The 20,320-nt window shown below is 57.5% G+C and overlaps 2 protein-coding genes across 34 annotated transcripts in view; both read right to left on the reverse strand.

Annotated features, from left to right (window-relative positions):
- Positions 1-1,757, reverse strand: part of NRXN2 (neurexin 2) — a 111,595-nt gene extending 109,838 nt beyond the window's left edge. For 18 of the 22 annotated variants that reach the window (XM_076001760.1, XM_076001755.1, XM_020286407.2 and 15 more), the window contains exon 1: positions 1,528-1,748. The gene's annotated coding sequence lies outside the window, so the exon portion shown is untranslated. Of the gene's footprint in view, positions 1-1,527 lie in introns of all 22 variants that reach the window. The other 4 variants (XM_012777959.2, XM_012777961.2, XM_076001766.1 and 1 more) reach the window with 1 other exon arrangement.
- A 3,538-nt stretch (positions 1,758-5,295) lies between these two features.
- On the reverse strand, positions 5,296-20,293 carry RASGRP2 (RAS guanyl releasing protein 2). 12 transcript variants are annotated; one of them, XM_012777965.3, is made up of 17 exons: positions 20,208-20,293; positions 16,992-17,134; positions 16,250-16,352; positions 15,694-15,756; positions 15,239-15,370; positions 14,294-14,444; positions 13,918-14,091; positions 13,648-13,764; positions 12,294-12,575; positions 11,449-11,526; positions 11,086-11,208; positions 10,664-10,779; positions 7,434-7,575; positions 7,123-7,159; positions 6,581-6,763; positions 5,655-5,719; positions 5,296-5,510 (listed from the first exon to the last, which is right to left on the reverse strand). In XM_012777965.3, the coding sequence occupies exons 1-16, from the start codon at positions 20,225-20,227 to the stop codon at positions 5,661-5,663; spliced, it is 1,923 nt and encodes a 640-aa protein (XP_012633419.1). In that variant the 5' UTR covers positions 20,228-20,293; the 3' UTR covers positions 5,296-5,510; positions 5,655-5,660. The 12 variants fall into 12 exon arrangements, with proteins under 12 accessions (XP_012633419.1, XP_012633418.1, XP_012633422.1 ...); XM_012777964.2 differs by having other exon boundaries at positions 5,655-5,722; XM_012777968.3 differs by lacking the exon at positions 20,208-20,293 and adding an exon at positions 19,645-19,909 and having other exon boundaries at positions 5,655-5,722.
- Positions 20,294-20,320: the final 27 nt, after the last annotated feature.

The following is a 20,320-nucleotide window of genomic DNA, read 5'->3' on the forward strand; positions in this document are numbered from 1 at the left end:
CACTTGCGCTAGCAGGAATGAAGAGCCCCCCAGCCAGACCCTTCTCCCCTGCCCCCAGAAAGATCCAGCCACGCCTTGGATGCCAGCATCCCTGGAGCCATCCCTGGCAGCAGGAGGAATTAGGGACCTGAGCGGCTGAAGCACCCACAAAACGGAAGGCCTCACACTTAACAGACCAGTAGACCTCCCTCTTCTCTTTCTTCCTTCCTTTCCCCTTCTCTCTTTCTCCTTCTCTGGCAAAAGGCAGAGAATGTAAAACCCTGAAGTCCACCCTCCCCCAGAAAACATACCCAGAGACTGGGAAGGTAGACTAGAAGGAGGGGCGGGAATGAATGAGAGAGGGGAGAGAAGCCCACCCACCCCGCAACACATACAAAAATGAGGGTGTGCGGAAGCCCCCGAGGTAGTCAAAAGGACTGGAGACCCACGACTCAGCCCTAAGATTTATTCCATCACACCAGGTCTGGGCAGCCTCCCCCTTCACCTCCAGGCACCAAGAAACGCACCGTTCCAGCCCTTGCTGGTTCAGTGAGGCACCGGATGCCCTCTCCCAGTACTCAGGTGTGGGGTGAGAATAAAGGAGACAACAGCCCCCCCAAAGCCAATTTTGTCCCCAAGAGCCCATCAAGGGTTCAAGGGCTCATACCCCAGCCCAAAGAACCCAGGGCAGATTGCTGCTGCTTCAGCTGGGGGGGGGGGGCGGCTGGGGCATCAGAAATGGTCCCCTCCTCTTTAGGGGTGGGGGAGCAAGCCCAGGGCCCTACCGCTCTCTCCCCCTGCAGCACTCTCTGACCAGAACCTTGTCGCCGCCCCCAGCGCATTCCCACCCCAGCACAAGCCCCCTCCTACTGATTTCCCAGTCTCCCTCTCTCATCACCCCCAGCCTTCCCCCGCAAGCTTCCGCTCCTCTCCCTCAGACCCCATCTCTCCACCAGCACAGACCGTCTCTGCCTCAGCACCCTGGCACCTTCCCCTTTGCTCCCTCCCAGTAACCTCCTCTCCCCTTGGCTCCCGTCCCCGGGAAAGCCTGGTCCTCAGTGGGTGCCCCCAGAAGGAAGCCCTTGGCCTGGCCTGCTCCTTCCCTCTCCACTTCTCTCCTCTCTCCTCGCCGGCCCCTCTCCTCCTCCTCCCACGAAGCTCAGTTCGCGCTGGCTTCTCCCCTTTAGACCCTCCACAGCACAGCAGCCCCTCTGGCCCAGCACTGCTTCCAGCCCAGACTAAGGACCCCCTCTTTGGTCCTCTGAACGCCTCTCCTTCCCTCCCCATCCCTTCCCCCAATGACCCTCCCCTCCCACCCCCTCCATTCGCCCCAGCTCAGAGCCAGTGCCCCTTCCACAGAGAGCCTCCGACCCCCAAAGCCCCCGCCAGCGGCTTCCCCTCCCTGCTGTCACCCAGCCAGCCCTCTCAGCGCGGCGCCCCCGCCCCCCATTCATCCTGCCTGCCTCCCCCGCCCCCTCCGATCCGCTCCCCTCACCCGATTCGGCTCCCACCCCCCGCCTGTCTCCGCCGCAGCCCCCCCTCCTGTACCTGGGTCTGGGGGCGCCAGGAGCTGGAGGGTGGGGATCAGAGCTAAGGGCCGCCCCGTCTCCGGCGGGTGGCACAGCCAGGACCAGCAGTATCCGCCGCCTCGCGCCTCTCTCGCTCCCCGCCGCGTCCCCGCCCGCCCGCCCGCCGGCCCCGCCGCGGTGCCTCTCCGAGGAGGTTGCTCCGCGAGTCAGGGCGGCTGCTCCCGCCGCCGCATCCCTGCAACACCGACTGACGGCAGCACCAGCACCAGGGCCCGCCCCCCAGACGTGCGCATTGGACCGCGCTGCGCTAACGGACGAGCGGCGCAGCCAATGCGAAGGCGCAGAAGCCGCCAGTCCCGCGGCTCCACGGCCCACCTCCCTCCCCCGCGAGGGACCCTGGCGTCCCGGCCCCGCGGCTCTCGCACTCTTCCCCGCCTCTCCAGTCCTTAGCCCGGGCGCTCGGGCCCCCAACCAGGCCGACCCCCAACCCGGCCTCCAGGTCTTTTCCGGGAACTCAGGCTCCCTAGCCCCTCGCCCTCTGGGTTGGGCCCTTGGGTCCCGCACCCACCCCCCGGACGGCGGCTCTGTGTGGCAGCGCCCAGGGCTGGGACGAGCGGAAGGAGAGGCTGTGGACCTGGACTTGGGGCACCGCGGGAGCAGGACTGGCGCGGGGCTGGGGCCGCAGCGCCCTCTGCCGGCTACGCCCTGGGGCGGGCCGGGGCTGCGAGGAGCTTTAGGAAGGGGGACCGGGTCCACGGCTGCCTGCCAGGGGGCTTTTTCCAGCCGGTAGCCTGCCCCGCCTCCCACCGCCTGGGGCCCCCCTAGCTTGGAACCCCCAGAACTGAGGAGGGAGGGGCTTTGCTGGGATACGCACAGAGGCGGGAAGGGAGGGAAAAGGAGTGAAGCGGTCGAGGTAGACCTAGGAGCTTGGGGTTTCCAGTCCTGCCTGAAGCCCTTACCTGGGGTGGGAGTAGGTTTGGGGACAGGATTGCGGCTTCACATGCCTGGTCACTGAGGGAAACTGGCAGCAGCTCCCTTCTCTGCTCTCCTCCCCCACCCATGAGTTTCAGAGTTAGTGTGGTACTGGGGTGTAGGTCTTATCTGTAGGGGCGTCTGCATCACTGTGCAGGTGTATGAGTGTGCGGGGAGGGAGACACCTCTTCACTCAGCTAATAAAAGGTGGACCTGGCACCTACTGTGTGTACCACAAAGTTGGACTCTGGGCTTCTCAATGAGGCAGTGTGTGTGTGTGTGTGTGTGTGTGTGTGTGTACGCCAGACTATTCTGCCAGCTCACTCCAGGACCCTAATTTCTGTTGCAGGGTCTGTGATCTGCACAGCTGGTAGCAGTTGGCACTTCCTTAGCCAGAGGCAACAGGCAAGAACACGCACATTCAACCGTTAATGCATGCACATGGGGACACAGAGCCATGTACACCTATCTGTGAACAGGAGGCATTCCCAAAGAGATACACAGGGACACCTGCAGAAATGCCCCACCATGGTAAGACACCCACAGGAGGCACATACTTGCCCAAGAACACACACACATACTTGTGCACACAGGTACCTAAACCCTCAGAAACAAACATATGACCAGGGAACAGGTGCACACAGGGGACCTCCCCAAGCAGTCATCCTCCCCCCTGAAGAAGTTTGCACAGAGTGGTCAATTACTGAATGAATGACTGTGGACAACCACCAGCAGAGGGAACCTCCCTCCCCAGCTCGGGAGGGGGACCTAGGAAAGGCTGTTTCCTAGGGGGTGGGAAGGGCAATCCCTGAGCCAGGCCCCAGACTTAGGGCCCACTCTGACCTTGAAGAGACCCTCAGGTCATCCCCATCAAGGCCACTGAAGGAGCCAGAGAATGGGAACTGCTGAGTCAGGGTCTATGGATGTGAAATAGCCTCTCTCACCCCACAGCCCACTGCCCCGCCCATTCCCCCCTGCTCCTCTTCCTGCGGCTTCCTCGGACTCACACATAATCTCTCACACACACACCTGTCCACCCAGGCACCAGGGCATAGATAGACAGAGAGGGGCAGTGGATCAGATTAACTCTCAGACCCTTATAGATAAGCCTGGGCAGGGAGGGAGGTAAGGGTAAGCACTTGTCTCCTGTCCTCATCCTTAGCTTTGCCCATCAAGGGCAGGAAAGGTCACCTGGCAGCTGCTGCACCTCCCTGCTCCTCCCACCTACAGGGATGTCTCTCCACAAGGTCCTCCACACAGGTGGGACCCACCACTTCAAGACACACCCCACGTACACATACAGGCACCCACCCAATGTGGACACTTGAGTGATATGCTGAGCACACGCCCTTCTCCCATATACACAGGCCAGTGGGGACACACAGGGGAGAGAAAATGCAGTGAATACAGCATGCATGTCCATACACACACATGCGCACAGACACACACACACACACGAATGTGAAGCTCAGACACATGCAACCATGAAAAGACAGGCACACATCACATCCCGGGCGGGGCAGACCTGGGCACACATGCATGCAAACACACGCACACACACAGAAGAGTCCAGGCTGGAGCTGGGGGGCGGTGTGAAGGGGAGCCGACCAGGCTGCAGGGATGGAGGCAGTGCAGGAGGCAGTGGCGCAGGAGCGAGCTGCTCTTCACAACACAATCGCCGTCTGTTGTTATAGCAACTCAGCCCCCAAATCGTGAAACGGATATTACAGCCTCAAGAGGGGGAAGGGCTGGAGGGGGCTGAGGACAGAAGGAGGGACAGAGGGGGCACTCAACAGGGGTACAGGGCTGGAGGGGTGCCCAACAGGGGGCAGGCCTGAGCTGTTGGAAGGAGAAGGGGACAACGCAAAATAAGGACTAGGCTGGGGGAGGGGGAGTGGGATCTCAAAGGTGGAGATGAACCTGAGGTGGGGGGACCCTGGAGGAGAACGGGGGCATTGACGGGGCAGCTGAGGCCATTGCCATGTCCACAGATGTTGTGCTTTGGACTTAGGGATGCTCAAGTCTCCATCCCCAAGACAATCCCACAGCTGCTGTAGGACACCTCTAGTTTGGGGGGCTAGGAGGTAGCTTCCATTCTCAGCGATGCTGTCTGGAGCCTTCTGACCCCAGGGGCAGCCTGGCCCAGCTTCAGACACTTTAGGAACTCCCAGACCAGCTTTAGAAGTGGCTTCAGCCTTATTCAGGTAGCGGTGACCCCCAAAACCTCTGTGCTGCAAGCTCAGGAGGGAAGAGCTGGGTTGGGAGAGGCTGCCGGAGGCTGAGAGCTGGATCAATATGCATTTCCTCTGGAAGTCACTGTCCTTCCGGCTGGCAGCAGTACCAGGCCAAGGACTGCAGCCCCCATCCTGAGGCATGAGCCCAGCAGGGGCCTATGACTGCCCAGTCACTCTCTCCCTCCCTTCTTTCCCCCTGCAGCCAGCACTCTGGGCTGCCCCCTCCTTCCCAGGACTCCAGCATCCCATTGCCTGAGGTGTCCAAGAGGGAGCTGAAAGGCCACCTGTCAAGCAAATGAATTTTGTCTGTGGGCTGAAGGCTGAAGGTTATACAGGACCACTGGGCCCAGCAAGTCTGGGGTGCAAGGACACTCTAGTTTCAAATTTTAGATCCCCAAGGTTCTGGACTCTTCAAGATTTTTATGTTCCAAGGTTTTCCAGTTCTAAGGTTCTATCCCCCAAGATTCCAGACACATGAGATTCCAGACCTCCCAAGTTTCTCCAGCTACAAAGCTCTAGATCCTAAGATTGTAGTTCTTCTTGTAATACAGCCCCCCACGATTCTAGGCTCTGATGATCCAGGTTAATTACACGGGCCTTTTTATTCCATCTGGAAAATACAAATATTCACAAGAGTCTGTACAACCTTAGGGACACCAGCCCAGGCCCTGTCCTTAGCCGCATGCCACCCTCATGCCCTCCCCAGCCCCATCCTCCTGCCCCAGCACCCCCAGGCTTCCTGCTCTGGTCCAAGTGTTTTCTCCAAGGCAGGAATGAGTCCTTGATCCAGTCACAGCTGGGAAAAGAAAAACAGAGGTTGTGAGGAAGTCACTCCCCACCTGGCCTGTGCCATTTGGACAGAGAACCCATTTCCCCAATACCCTCCACCCCGGCTCCAGCCCTAAGTGGGGAGGCTCCGGCCAGCTGTGGGAGGACTCACCATCGATTATAAGTGGATGTCAAACACCCCATCTTCCACCGTCTGCACCTCCTCCTCACGGATCTCTGCTGGGAGGAGGGTTGTCACAGAACCCACTCCAGGGTCCCTGTGACCTCGGCAACCCTTCCCCCCTCACAGGAGGCACCCGCCCCATCCCAGAAGCAGACCCATCCACCAAAAATCAATTCCCTGAATGACCTAATGGCCCAATATCTGAGGTTCTTTTTCTAAGTTTTCATTTTGCTGCAGCTTTTTTGTAGCCACAGATTTGTCAGTGCAGTTTGCTGTGTGTACTTCACATCTTAGACCCCTGCACTTCTGGAAGGTTCAATGCAAATGGTTTCATCTCTTCTATTTTTGAGGACTTTGCCCTGTGTCTGCCTCTATTTTTTTTAGGACTAATACCAAGCCAAATGGTTGTGGTCAACTGCCTTAAACCCCAGTTTAACATAGTTGCTCAGACTGTTCTCGGCAAAATAATCATTTGGCCAATTGTCACTTAGCAAACTGACCTAAAACCACCAGAGACCCCAAGAGAGCCACCAGGAGATTATTAGAGCTGAGACTTTTCTCAGAATAGCCTCTAGAGCAGCCAAAAAGGGAGATGCAGGCAAGTGGCTCACATAATACTTCTCCTATCCTTTGTCAATCCCTCTAACAAAATAAGAGTGTGCCTGAATTCATAAGGCTTCTTATACTTTTAGACATCTTTATAAATTAGGGTCTCTCCTCCTTAGCCTGAGAAAGTCAAGGGCTCCCTGGCCACCTTCTGGCACCCTTACCTGCCCAACACTTTCTTATTGTGCCATAAGAATAAGAAAATTATGAACTCTGGAATGGTTTCCATCCTGCATCAGTTAATACTTTGCCACAGTGGCCCTGGATCCCTCCCTCCCAAGGCCTGTGCAAATGAGACTCCCTCTTACCTGGAGGCCGGGAGCCTCGCCTGCCAGGGCGGGGCAGGGAGAAGCTGAAGGCGCGATGATGATGGTGGGTGTGCGTGGGTGAGGGTGAGGGTGCAGACCCCTCCAGACTCACACTCTGGGCCCGGCGCCGGCACTCCACTGACAGGCGGTCCTTGCACTGCTTGTGGCAGTTGACACCACAGGCTGGGGGGGGGGGGCAAATGGGGAGCCCAGCCAGGGCCATGGGTCAGAATACCCTCCACCTCTCCCCAGGTTCTTTTGCACCCTAGCAGCTGCCCCACCAAATTAAGAATCTCCTTCCAAAGTGCTCTCTTCATCCTAACTGCCGGTCTATGCCCTGTACAACATTCTCTGTCCCGGCAGCTGCCTCACCAAAATAGACATCCTCTTTAAAGGCTACCCTTTCACATCAATCAGCATGCCTCTCTGGTTCCCAGGGACTTCATTCCTTGGCAATTGCCCCACCAAAATAAGAATCCCCGCCCTAACAGTAACTCTCCCAAAAGCACTGCACAGCAGCCCTGCCATTCATTCCGTCTCACCTCGGCATTTGAGGCCATGCTTGTAGATGCCCAGGATCTGCAATAGAGGAAGGGGCCGTGCTGGGGAGGGAGGGATTTGAGGTGATGACTCTCCCTCTCCCTTCTTGAGGGCCAGGACTGGGATCTTAGAGCTGCCTCGGGGACGGGGACAGGGACAGAACCACAGCAAGAGGAGAGGCAGGTGGCATTAACTGGTTTTGCCTGAGCTAAGCATCCGGCAGGAGCTGGGCCAGAAGGGGTGGGGCATGGGTGGGACAAAGTCAGGGCTGGAAGGGAGTGGCTTGGGCGGCGAGCAGGTAGGGGGCGCTCACCAGGGCTTTGCAGTGGCGGCAGGCGACCGGGCGCAAGGAGTTGCTCTCCTGGAAGTTGTGTACGAAGCCCATGCGGCCGCCCAGCACAGAGCTGGAGCGCAAGAAGTAGGAGACCATCTCCTCCCTGCTGATGCAGCCATCCCTGCAGGGGGGTGGGGGGGGTGGCTCAGCTCGAGCCCTCCCAGGACAGCCCACCACTGGCCTTGCCCATCCCTCTGGGAAACCCCTACCAAATAAAAGGTCCTCATTGAACTTCAGACTCCCGGTGCAGGGAAGAGAAAGCACTGGCAGATGTAGTAGCTGCCATCAACTGATGTGTGGTCTTGGGCAAGTCATTTTCCCTGGGTTTCCTTCTCAGAACAATGGGGGTCACATTCCTGCCCTGCTCACTTCACACTGGGTGTGAAAAGTTAAAGGGCTGTGCACTTTCCTGTGGAATCCCCAGCCTCAGGTTCCCAAAGTGTGCTCTGCACACTATTCAGGAGCCCTGCAAATTAAGATCTCTCTAGAGAGTTCTGGGGCCAGATGAGATGGGGAAAGCTGCATCTCTCTCACTCTCACATAATCCTGCTGGAAAGACACCTGCAATCTAGAGTTCCCGTGTAACCCAGGGCTTCAACAGAGCCCTATTCTTCCCTGAGCATGTATTCTGGACACAGACCTCAGTTCAAATCCCCGCTCTACTTCCCTGCTACATGACCTGTGGCCAGTTAATCTCCCTGGGCCTCAGTTTCCTTATCTATAAATGGGCATAATGAGAATTCCTATACCTCATAGGATTTTTGTGAGGATTAAATGAGAAAATGCACATAGCATGCTTACAACAGTGGCTATGCCGAGAGTGAGTCTTCAGCCACTAGGTCTGGCCCTCGTTTGGGACTCCCACCCACTGCAGTTGGGGGCCCATAATAGATCCAGGTGGCCCTTTCAAATGAATGGCACATTGGGACAACTGGCCATTGAGAAAAAGATATAAATCTAGATGCCCACCTCAAACTCTACATGAAAACTAAATTCTCACTGAATTGAGAACACTAATGTAAAAAATAAAAATCATACATGCATCTGAAAAGATATGAGACTAATTTTGTAATCTTGAGGGGCTGAGGGCCTTTCTACACGTAACACAAATCCAAGAAGCCATAAGAAAAAGACTGACATATCAAACACACAAAAGTTTTTAAATTTTATATGGAAAAAGACAACATAAATGACAAACAGGGAGAAAATATTTGCAAACATATTCAACAGCAAAGAGTTAATATCCATTAACAGAGATTCTAGAAATCAATGAGAAAAAGACCAACAAACCCAGTAGAATAATGGACAAGGAATATGAACAGGCAATTAACAGAAGAAATGTAAGTGGCCAATAAACATATAAAAAGATATCCTATCCCCATTAGTATTAAAGAAATGCAAATTTAACCAAGATACCATTTGCCAATGAGACTGAAAAAATTGTAAAGCTTTTTATAGCATCCACTGTTGGCAAGGAAGTCGGGAAGCAGGCACTTGTACACTGCTGATGGGCGTGCAAACGGGTATAACCTTGTCTGAGGTCAGTTTGGCAGCCTGTCTCCTAATTTAGAATGTGCATATCTCTTGATCCAATTATCCCACTTCTAGGAATTTCTCCTACAGAAATACTAGCCTGAGTGTATCAGTAAAAGGATGCTCACAGTAGCATGGCATATAATAATAGTGAAAAACAGGAACAGTCTACATGTCCATCAGCAGGAGACCGGTTAGGAAAATGATGGTCCAGCCATACAGCGGAATACTCTGCAGCTGTTCTAAAGAATGGGGCAGTTCTACATGAATCCACAGGGAAAGATGTCTGTGATAAAGGGTTAAGTGGAAAGTAAACACAAAAGCAAAAAAAGCAAGGCGTGCAGTTCTGTCAAGACAGTGATTAAAAAGGAAAAAGAAAAGCAAAGAAAACAAGAAAAAAGAAAACCCCACTGCTACAAATACCTAGATGCTGGTTAAAAATATATCAAAAATTGCTTTAAATGCATAGGTGATTTCGCAAAAAAGAAATGGAAACCGTCAAGTTCCAGAAACAATGAGGGGGCTTCATGATCAAGCAGTAAGCTGGGCAGATCCTGGGAGGGAGCTGCTGGTCTCCCTCTTGGTGCTGGGTTTTAATGCCCAACCGCGTGCCAGGCGCACAGCCTGGGGCCTGGATGAGGCAGAGAGTTAAGGCTGAGACCTCTCCATGAAGCCAGGGCCTCCAAAGTCTCAAAGGGCTACACCCTCACTTAAAAGGTGGCCTGGAAAACAGTCCACCCACCAACCCAGGGAAATAACATGGAACTCAAATACTTTTGCCTCGACTCTGGGAGAAAAAACGAAGCAACTGCAACAAAAGCCACAGACAGAACTGGATTCATACTATAATCCTGTTTGTCCGTGAAATAGACACCAAACACGAAAAATCTCTATCAATTTGCACATGCATAGGAAAAAAGACTGGAAGGTACACATATTGCCAAGCCGTTAACACTGTTAACAGTGTTTATCATGCTAACCTCTACTGGTGGGAAAGAAGGGAGGGAACTTTCACTTCTTTCTTTAAGCACTTTGTTCACTATAAATTTATTTGACTAGCTGGTTTTAGTTTTTTTTCCACCGTGGAGTTTTGTAACATGAACATAAAAAACAACAGATTCTTGAAATCCAGGTAATATTAAAAAATAAATCGCCCTGGGATGGACTGTAAATTTTGATTGGGGTTTCGTCTGCTCGGCAAAAATGGGGCATGAACGTGGTTGCAGGGGGCATGTTTAACCTACTTCAGAGAACCAGCTGTTTTTCCAAATTGTCAGCATATGAATTGTTGATAAGCAAGTGGGTGCTGCTAATTACAGGCATTTCTTATCTATTCATTAAAACAGGCTACCCAGGAGCTCAACGTGCCTACACTTTTTGCCAGCTGTGAGCTCTGCAAATAAAACAGCACTTATGTGGCAATAGTCCCCAGGCCATGGTCTTTGGAAGATTCAGGTGGAGCCCCCCCCCCATCTGTCTGAATTAGTGAGGTAACATTGTGCCTCCACAGCTGGTAGCCTCCCCTCCCCCAAAAAGCAAGAGGCCCTCCCCGTGTGGGTAGCTTCCCCGGCCAAGATCATCTCGTTCCATGGCTTGCTATTGCACAGGAGGGAACTGAAGCTGGGGAAGTGAGCTGGGCTGCCTTCCCTCTCCCCCAGTCCCCCAGTCCTCCTCACTGGTTCTGGTCGAGGTCCCCAAAGGCGCTGAGGTAAGGGAAGTTCCCACGGATGATCTGGAACTCTTCCTGTGAGATGTGGCCATCCCCGTCGACGTCAAAGTTCCGGAACACAGACTGGGGCACACGGAGGGACATACGGGGGTGGAAGAGGGAGAATCAAAGGAATGTCGGGACCCATCCCTTTCCACGGTCCCAGTCCATGTCATGAAGGATGTCTCAGAGAGGCTCCCCCACTCCCCCACGGGGGCCTCAGTCCTGTGCAGCCAGCCTGCTGTGCCCTGCACCTCCTGGGGACTGAGCACTGGTCCTTGAACATGGCACTAGTGCTGGCTCCCAGGCAGTGCTCTGGCCAGCCAGCCCTTACTGACACTGCTTCTGTCAGTGGCCTTTGCCCCACTGCGCAGGCTGCAGGAGTCTCACCTCCACCATCTTCTCAATGTGCTCCACCACGAGGGCCTGGTCCAGCTTGGGCTTGGCAGCTGAGGTCCACTCCTCCAGCACGGGGGGCCGGGGAGGTGGTGTGCAGCTTGTGGGGCTGGTTGGCTGTGGGAAGAGTCAGGCCTGAGCTAGGGCCAGAAGCGGAGGGAGCCCAGGGCCCAGGAGACCAGAGCGGGGAACCCCCAGGGAAGAAGAGGGCCTGCCCAAGGCCACTTCCCCACCCCCAGGTTGCCTCTGTCCAACAAGAAGTAAGGGTGAGGTAGGCAGCTTCTAAGAGCTCTTCCTGTCCTCATATGCTGGGATTCTCAGGTGGGCCAAGCGAAGAAGCAGGAGTCCCTCCCTCACCGAGGACTTGGAGCGAGGCTCCCGCTGCAGGGACAGCTGGTACAGCTCATCCTCCGTCTGATACTGATCCAGAGACACCTGCAACACATGGGTCTGATCACACCCACTGGCCCCTAATGTTCACAGGAGCCCATGGCCCAGAGTCCAGAGCCCAGTTCAGAAGCCAGACTCAGGACAAAGCCTGGCTAGAACTCACCCCGACAACCCCACGCTGGCCTAGCACATAGACCAGACCACAGCTTGGCCCCAAACCTTGAACACAAGGCACTGCCAAGAACTTAGCCAAGAAGCCAGGTCAGAACCCAGCCTCGAGCTCTGAGATTCACCTAGAATCCAGTGCAGATTTCAACCCCAATCCTGTCCAAAGCCCAGAAGTACCTAAGAACTCACTCCAAACCCTAAAACCTAAATTCCAGCCAATGTCTAGAACGTTACCTATAACTAAACCAGAACCCAACTCCCATCCTAGATCCCCAAACCAAGTCAAGGCCAAGCCCAGAACTTCACTCAGAGCCCAAGACCATGTTTAGAAACCACCCCTGCTTGCAGAATCCAGACCTTGGTCCCAACCCTTAAACACAACCCACTGCCAGGAACTCAACCCAGGACTAAGGCCCAGCCTCAAACACAGCACACAATCCACATGCCAGCCTCAAATCAGACCCCATCTCAGCATTCACTCCAAACCCTAGAGCCCAGGTTAAATCTGAGTTCCTTGACCAGAGCCCCTAACCCAAGGCCAAGGCCACAGCCAGGACCAGCTGGAGCTATCAACCCCTGGTGCCTGCCCCGCCACCCCCACCCCCACCCCCCCACCCCCCGCCTGCCTGGCCCCAGCCCCTCACCGTGAGCAGGCTCAGCAGGTCAGGGTTGGCTTGCACTGGTGGCCGCAGGCTGGTCACCATGGCCAGCTCCTCCAGGATGCTAAAGAGCTGCTTCATCTTGGCCCCATTGAGCCGGGTCCTGGCAGGGTCCAGCCAATCAGGTAGTGCCAGCTGCAGGGCCACCAGGTCCTTAAGGTGCACACCCAGGATGGGGAAGCGGAAGCCCACACAGGCTGCCAGCCGGCGCCGGTAGTTGCCATAGTTGCCTGTGGCCGTCACTAGTTCCATCAGACCTTCCCAGAGCTGGAGGAGGGGGGAGGCAGAGGGTCACACACACACACACCCCACTCAACCATCCTCCCCACCTCGGCCCTAGAAATGTGGAAGTAGAGGAAGAAGAGTCAGGGTGAGGGATAGATGAAAGAGTAAAATCCTCCCTTACTCTCCCTCAACAGTAGTTCTCTCAGCCCCTGGAGGTCAGAGTTCATAGGTCATGAGTTCAAGACAACACCCACTGCCAAACACACCACTAGACCTAGGCACAAGTTTTCATCAACATTTAACAGAAAAAGAAAGCAAGGCTCAGAGAGGCAAGGCAGCGCAGGGCAATGACCTAGAAGAATGTTCCTAGCTGCATTGTCCATCCATAGCAGCAAACACTGCACAAGCCCCAAATGTTCAACAATAGAATAGAAACATAAAGTGGGATAGTCTCACAATAAAACATTATATGGCAAGGAGATGAATGAACAATTGCTCCACATAGCAGAATGAAAAGAATCTCACACCACGTAAAATGAAAGAAGCAAGATATAAAATAACATATGACATGATTCCATTCATTTAAAAATAGGCCAAAAAAAAAAAAGAAAAGAAAAGAAAACACCCCACATTGTTTTGGGATGCATAGGTAAGTGGTAAAGCTGTGAAGAAAGCCAAAGTCATCATCACAAAAGGCAGCCAGGTGGGAGGTACCAGCCTCCCACCAGGTACCTCTGGTGGGAGGGAGTTAGGCTCTAAAGTGCTGGGAGCTTCGGGGGCTGGCAATTTCCTACTTCTTCCCCTGGGTGGCGGTTACACAGGCATTTTCTCTATAATTTTTCCTTAAACTATTAATATGTTTTATATACTTTTCTATATGTATATTACCTAATATGTTAGAAAAGGAGAAAAAGTATAAGCTTTGGGGTGAGACAGACCTGCGAGCCCCCACTCTGCCATTTCCACTGTGCCACCTGGGAAAAGCACTTAACCCCTCCGAGCCTCAGTTTTCTTATCTGTCAAGTGGGGACAGTCGCGCCAGCCCCCAGCGCTGCTGGCAGGACACAGTGAGGCCAGACCTGGGAAGCACTGGCCAGTCCCCTATTGCAGGCACCTTGATGGTCTCAGGGCTGACGTGGCTGTGGGTCTCCTTGAGGCGGGAGATGGAGCTGTGGCTCAGGCCCCCGATCACCGCCATCAGCGTGTTGAAGTTCTGCAGCTGCAGCAGCTTCTGGGAGGCAAATGGGGAGGGGGAGGCAGTGAGTCACCAAGTGGGCCCAGAACTTAGCCCGGCCTTTCTGGAGAGAGGCAGTGGGTTTGTGGAAAGGAGGGCTCGGCCAGACCGGCAAATGGGGAGGTCAAGGGCACGGGGAGGGGCAAGCACCTCTGCCACGAGGACGAAGTGTGTGATGACCAGGGCCCGCTGAGGGGCTGTGGGCTTGCTGAGGATCATGAGCTGCACCCACTGCGAAACACTGTTGAAGAGGGAGATGAATCGCTCCAGGACAGGGTTGTCCACGGTGCAGCCATGAGTCACGAAACTGTGATAGTCCTGGAACTGGGACGGGTGGGAGTGGCCTCAGCACCTTGCCAGCCTCTCCCCTCATGGATGGCCACTCCTCAACCTCCAGCTGTCCTTTGATAGTTACACTGTAACCCCAACCCACACTGTGACCCAGCCTACCCCCAGGGACCTTACCCCTCTTGAGACCCCCTTATAGCCCACACCAGACCCCTGGCCCCAAGCCCTCGGGCCACACCAGGATCTTGCAGAAGGAACGATACTCCAAGTAGGTGAGATGTTCCGCCAGCTCCAAGGGCTCCAGGTGGTCAAACAACAGGGACATCTTGCGCTTTTTCTGTCCCACAGGGTTCCGCTGGGTCACCTGCCGCTTCCACTTGTAGGTGGGGCTGGAGGAGCAGGGGTAGTGAGCCCTTTGCTGGGGATGTCCCATGCCTCGTGGTCCCGCACTCACGCAGACATGCCACTCAAGCTGACTGAAGACCTCCACAATGCATGGCACTGTTCTAGACACTAATGACCCCAGTCCCAGCAACTCTTCCAAACCTCCCACCCCCATCATGCACTCAACACACGTTTATGGACAACGTACTCTGTGCCAGGCACTGTGCTAGGCGCTGGGTATACAGAGATGAGTAAGACACGGTTCCTGCCCTCGAGGAGCTCACAGTCTACTAAGGGAGACAGACACAGAAACACACAATCACAAAACAGCATGACATATGTACAGAGGTCTTTGTACAGGAATCTGTACAAAATGCCATGGGAGAACAGAGGAGGGAACAACAAATTCTGCTCTGGAAGAGCTCCGAAACCCAGAGCCCAGAGACTTTACACTTGAGCCAAGTCTTGGTAACGTGGAGGAGGAGGCGAGGGGAACATTATGAGCAGACACCATGGCGGGAAAGGATGCAGTGGCTCAGACAATGGCAAGTGGACCCAGGTAGCTGCAGCATGAGGTGTGGGGGATGGGCGGTGGGCTGTGGGAGATGGACAGGAAGGCCAAGCTGATGTCAGACTACCAAGGGCCTTCATGCTCAGATGAAGGCTAAAGGGAGCCATGGAAGATTTTTAAGCAAGAGAGTGACATGACCCTCACTCATTCAATTCAACAGACATTTATTAAGCACAGATGGTGTAGGATGCTGAGTGCCCCCCAGCCCTCTGAGCTCCCCCCACGCACACACTCTCGATGTCAATGAGGCTGCTGTGCCGGCGGTTCCCTTCTTGGTCTAGCAGAGCCTTCAGCTCCTTGATCTGCTCAGCCAGCTCCGGGTTCAAGTCAAACTCCGCTGGGAAGGCTGAGATCCAGTACCTAGCAGAGGGGCGGAGTCATCCAAGGCAGCCCCCCTCCCCCACCATCCTCTAGTGGGCTACCCAAAGAACTAATTGGCACTGTGGTTCCCCAAAGAGGGGCAAAGAGTCTCGAACTGTGGTTCCCCCTCTCCCACTTCTTTCCTTCTCCAAGTTACAGAAGACCGTGAGACAAAGAGCCCCCTGGGCAGATAAGAAAACTAAGGCCCTTCAAACCTACACCACCCAACTCCTAGAATAGAGCTCTGTCCACACCTCCCGGTTCTCCAGAAGCCTGGGAGAACGGAGCAAGAGGAGGGGCCCAAGCCCAGGGGGAAGACTCACCTGACCAGGTGGCACGTTTTCACCTGCAGTGAATTGGAGTTGTCCTTCCGGGATTGTTGGTAAGTGAAGTGGAGTTAAGGAAAGCGAGGACGGTGTCTAACTCTAGAACCTCTAGAACGTGGAGCAGGAGACTGGACAGAGTTCCGAGGGCAGGGCCTGGGGGCGGGGCCTGCGCTCTGGGAGGATGCTGGGAGTGAGGCATAAGCTTTGGGGGGGGTCTTACGGGGGCTGGGGGTGGGGCTGGGTTCTGGGGGAGGCTGAGAGCAGAGCCTATGCTCTGGGAGAGAGGAGAAGCAAGAGGGGGAACCTGGACAGGTCTTAGACTCTAGGGGGGCTGAGGGCAAGGCCTAGGCTGGGGAGAGAGTCTGGGGAGGGGCCTGGGTGGCGAGGGCGCAAGGGTGGAGCTTAGGCCCTAGGAGGCCAGGCAGTGCCTGGATTCTGGGATATGGAAAGGGCCTCCGTTTAGGTGCAAAGCTTACGCTCCGCCTGGGCTGGGCAGTGGGGCTCGCTGGTGGACCCCAATGGCAGCAGCCTTGGCGAGGCCCGCAAAGGATATATATGGAGCAGTTTTGCCGCCAGCTGAGAAGAGGGGATGTACCAGGGGTGCATCATGAGGAACATGCGCACCAGCTGCGGGTCCCGCACCTTCCCGGAGTCATCTAATTCCGAACAAAGAGAGGTGGTCTGACGCTCCTAGACCCTGCCTGCTCCTAGACCCTGCCCCGCAGCCCAGCAGCCCACCGAGCATCAGTCCCTCGGGCCACACTCCCGACCCCGCCCACCTCCCACCTTCCCAGGACTTGGAAACCAGGAGACAAACCCGAAAGGAAAGGTAGGGTGGGAGAGGGAGAGGGCCTGCCCTGAGGAGCTGGAGGAGGGGAGCGCCTGAGCCAGCCCATCCTCCGGAGGGGAACCAGCTGGGCGGAAGGAGCCTGGGTTCCCTGGGGTCAAGAATCCAGAGGTCATTTCCTGAGAGCTGGGGGAAGGGGCACCCTTCACCAGATAAGCCGTCCCCCATCAGCCGGAAACAGCTCCCAGGCCGGAGATAGCGCGTTCCTCCGGATCCCCTGGGAGACAGATAATGCCCCTCCCGTGTCAGAGCCTGGGACCCCGGCCCTCCCATCACCGCCGGCTCTGGAAGGCTGGGGAAGGGAAACATTTCATCTGTCTGAAGCGCGTGCATCCCTGCCCTGTGGTGGAGAGGAGGCTTTCGTTAAAGAGGCTGCACGATGCAGAGCTGGGTGGGTCCGGACCAGGGGTCTGCTCTGGGAGGCAGGGCACCCTCGCCAGCCACTCACCGAAGGCTTCGATGCAGCCGCGGAGCAGCTCCTCCACCGTGCAGCCCTTGTCCAGGTCCAGGGTGCCCGCCATGGCCGCCAGCGCGGGTGGGCTGGGCCCAAGCTGCGTTCCGGGAGCCTCCCACCGGGTTCGCACCGAACCCCTGTCCGGGAAAGACAGCCGGAGTCTGCGGAGGCGCGGGCCGGGGGAGCGGCCCCGCGGGTAGGAACGGGGCGGGGCGGGCACGCCCCCTGCTGGGCAGGGGCGGAGTTGTCCGCTGCGGCCACTCCCGGGGTTAAACGGTCTGGCCCGGCATGGTGCAACCAGCTAGTTAGGAAACCGACCAGCCGAGAGGCTTCCGGCCCACCCTCGGAGTCGCCGGAGGGCCGGAGGGCCGAGGGGCTCCACGGGGATGGGGACGAGCCAGGACTCCAGGGACTAGCTGGTGCCCCAGGCAGCCGCAGGCCCCATTCTGCTCGCGCCCTCTCCTGAGGCACCTGCAGCACCCCGCAGCTCAGCTCTGCGCCTCGCCCGCTTCCCTCCCTCCTCAGCCTCCCTTCCCCCGCAGGGTTATTTTGGGAACCCAGAGCCTGAGGGGACCTCAGAGGAATTTCTCCCTGAGTTGGGAGGGGGGAGGAGAGAACCCAGGCGTCCTGCCCGCCTCGCCCCCTTCAGGGCGCCCGGGAAGGGAAGGCGGGGCTGTGGCGGTCCCCAGGGGCCTGCACTTGGAACGGCGGGCTGAAGAGGAGAGGAACATTCCTGGGGCAGGGGTGGGGAGTGGAGGGCCGCTGCGGCCTGGAGGCGTCAGCTGGAAGCCTGAGCCTGGGAACTGAGCGCTCCCAGGCCACCTCCATGAAGGTCCCAGGGGTCCCGGCTCAGCTCTTCCACAGACCGTTTTTCTCCTTAGCCCCCGCTCCTGACCCAGGCCCCCCCTCTTGCACAAGCGAACTGTAAGGGCACACAGAGTAGGGTGCCCAGAAGGGGGCGCTAGCGTCGTGAGGGGTGACCAGTGCGTGCATGACACCATTAGCAACTCTGGTCACTGGCGGGGTCATATGCACCCATGCAGGGACAGACACCATTCCATACCCAAGTTATTCACCGGAAGCCAGGCGGCTGCACTGAGGTGCAAGATGCCACGCTCACCCGCACCGGGGCCACAGGCAGTCGCCTCCCATCCTCCCGCTCACACACAATGGCACCCACACCCGTGCACACCTGCTCGGAGGAACCCTCAAGCACACATACCCAATTCCTGTACCCCAGAATGCAAGCCCGAGGACGAGGTCGCCTCCGAGACCTGCCGTTCACTTAAGCCAGGCCAACCTCCAGTCCTGCCTCCACAGCAGCGCTGACATCGGCACACGTGTGCACACACCCAAGACAGTGCATCTCCACGCATGTACACTCTCCCACACACGCGCACACACCCCCGTGGGTGCGCACTCGCCCATTCCGCCGACCCCCACTCATCCGCTGTGCAGGGCAGCGCCCTGACTCCCCTAACTCCCAGACCCTAGCAGAGCCTTGGAATGGTACCCCGCTCCCACATACTGCCCCAGGCTGTGGGCGGGGGTCCTCTACGGAGTTCTCAGGAGGACTTTTCCTATGAGCCACCAAAAGCTATCCTCGCCTGGCTCTGCTGCTTCCTCGTCGTGTGACCTTGAGAATTATTTGGCCTCTTCGAGCCTCAATTTTCTCATCTGTCAAATGGGGGTTCGCAGGGGAGGGCCCCGCTGAAGTGTGGCTGGGAAGAGCCTCGTGCGCCGCGGATGCCCCCCTCCCGCGGGTAGTCCAGAGCGCCTCAGCTCTCGCGGCAGCTCCCTCCTATCCGCGACCCGGGCCACAGACTCCCCACCCATCCGCCTCCCCCAGCCCGCCCGCGCCGTCCCGGGGGGGCCCCAGGGGGCCGCGCCCTCCACTGCCTGGCACCCCGCCAGCGCTGGGTCGCTCACTCACTCTTGGGACCTGCCGCAAGGAACCCGCACCCGGCCCGGCCGGCCCCACCTCCGTGCGCTCCCGCCCGCCGGCCTCGCTGCGGCTGCGGCTCCCGCCCGGTCTCCGCGCAGCGGCCCCGCTCCCCGCCGCCCCGCCCCCGCGCCGCAGCCGCCCCCTCCCCTCCCCGCCCCTGCGCCGGGCTCTGCACCGCAGGCTGCGCCTCCCCCACCCGGGGCTCCCTCTCGCCCCGCACGCGGCGGTCCCTGCGGCAGCTTAACCCCTCCCCTGCCGCGCCACCCTGGGGGCCGGGGCCGCGGGCGGGGCTGCGCCACTGGCTGCGCCGAGGGTGGGCGAGCCAAGGGCAGGCCGCGCGGGATGCAGAGGGGGTAACTAAAGTAAGAGCCCCCCCACTCTGGACGCCCTAGTGCCCCCCACCCTGCCTGGGTGTCACGCGGAGGAAGCCGGGAGGGGCAGGAAGCGGACTGCGGTGGGGAAGGGGCGCCCCGCCCAGCCCCCAACCCGGGTTCCTGTTTTCGAGACAAACCGTTCCCACGGGGCCAACCCGACCCCGGGCCGGGCGTCTTCCTGCAGGCGGCGGGAGGCTCAGGCCTGGCGGAGGTCGGGGACTTGGGGGCAGCGGGTCCTTGTAATAGTCTGGGGGAGGGGCTGGGACAAGATGGGAGCATTTTGGGGGGAGAGAGGCCTGTAGGGAGCGAGGAATGAAAACGTGGCTACCTGGAGACGCGGCCTTGATGTCGGGGGATGGGATGGGGGGGCTCCAGCTCCTACTGGAGGGACGGGCCCCCCCGGAAGCCTGGCTCCCTACTGGGCCAGAGGAAAAGGGGCAGCCGCAGGCGGTGGGGGCCTGGGTTCTCCGCAGTTTGGAGACTGGAGGCCTGGCCCCCAGCTGGGAGGAACTTGGGAGGGGCAGCCGCAGGCGGTTGGGGTCCCCACTAGCCAGGCCTAGGAGAGCAGGCAACGGTTTCCGGCCATGTGGGTTCAGACACACTCACTTTGAAACCACCGACCCCAAACCTCTGTTCCGAGGCTTGCCCCTCCCTGCTTCGGGGCCACACCTCAATCTTGTTAATGTGAGACCTAGGAACAGGCCCTTTCTGATCCTCAGTTTCCCCTCAGTTACCGCTAGGCCAGCGGTAACACTGGCCTAGCCTAGGCGGTCTGTGAATGTCCCCTGCCCTAACACTCCCCTGACTTTGGATCAAGTGTAGCCACCTGCTAAGAGACCCTTAAACGCCGCAGTGGGGCGGGGCTAAGGGCGGAGCCGAGAGGGCGCTAACCGTCTACAGTTGCCTCCCATTCCTGGGTCCCGTCCCTGACCGCGTGGATCCTCTCTAGTCCCGGAGGCTTCAGCCTAAGTCCCAGCTCCCAACCCGGGTGAGCCCCACCCAGG

Source organism: Microcebus murinus, chromosome 4, assembly GCF_040939455.1.
Source record: "Microcebus murinus isolate Inina chromosome 4, M.murinus_Inina_mat1.0, whole genome shotgun sequence".
NCBI classification, from domain to species: Eukaryota; Metazoa; Chordata; class Mammalia; order Primates; family Cheirogaleidae; genus Microcebus; species Microcebus murinus.

Bases quoted from the DNA above. Each gene is read 5' to 3' on its own strand.
- RASGRP2 (XM_012777964.2), bottom strand. From the start codon at position 20,227: ATGGGAGGCAACTGTAGACG. The intron at 14,092-14,293 runs GTGTGGCCCGAG...CACCCGTCCCAG, and splicing joins GTTCCTTCTGCAAGATCCTG to TTCCAGGACTATCACAGTTT. The intron at 7,576-10,663 runs GTGAGGAGGACT...ACCCCCCTGCAG, and splicing joins GGGGACCTCGACCAGAACCA to GGATGGCTGCATCAGCAGGG.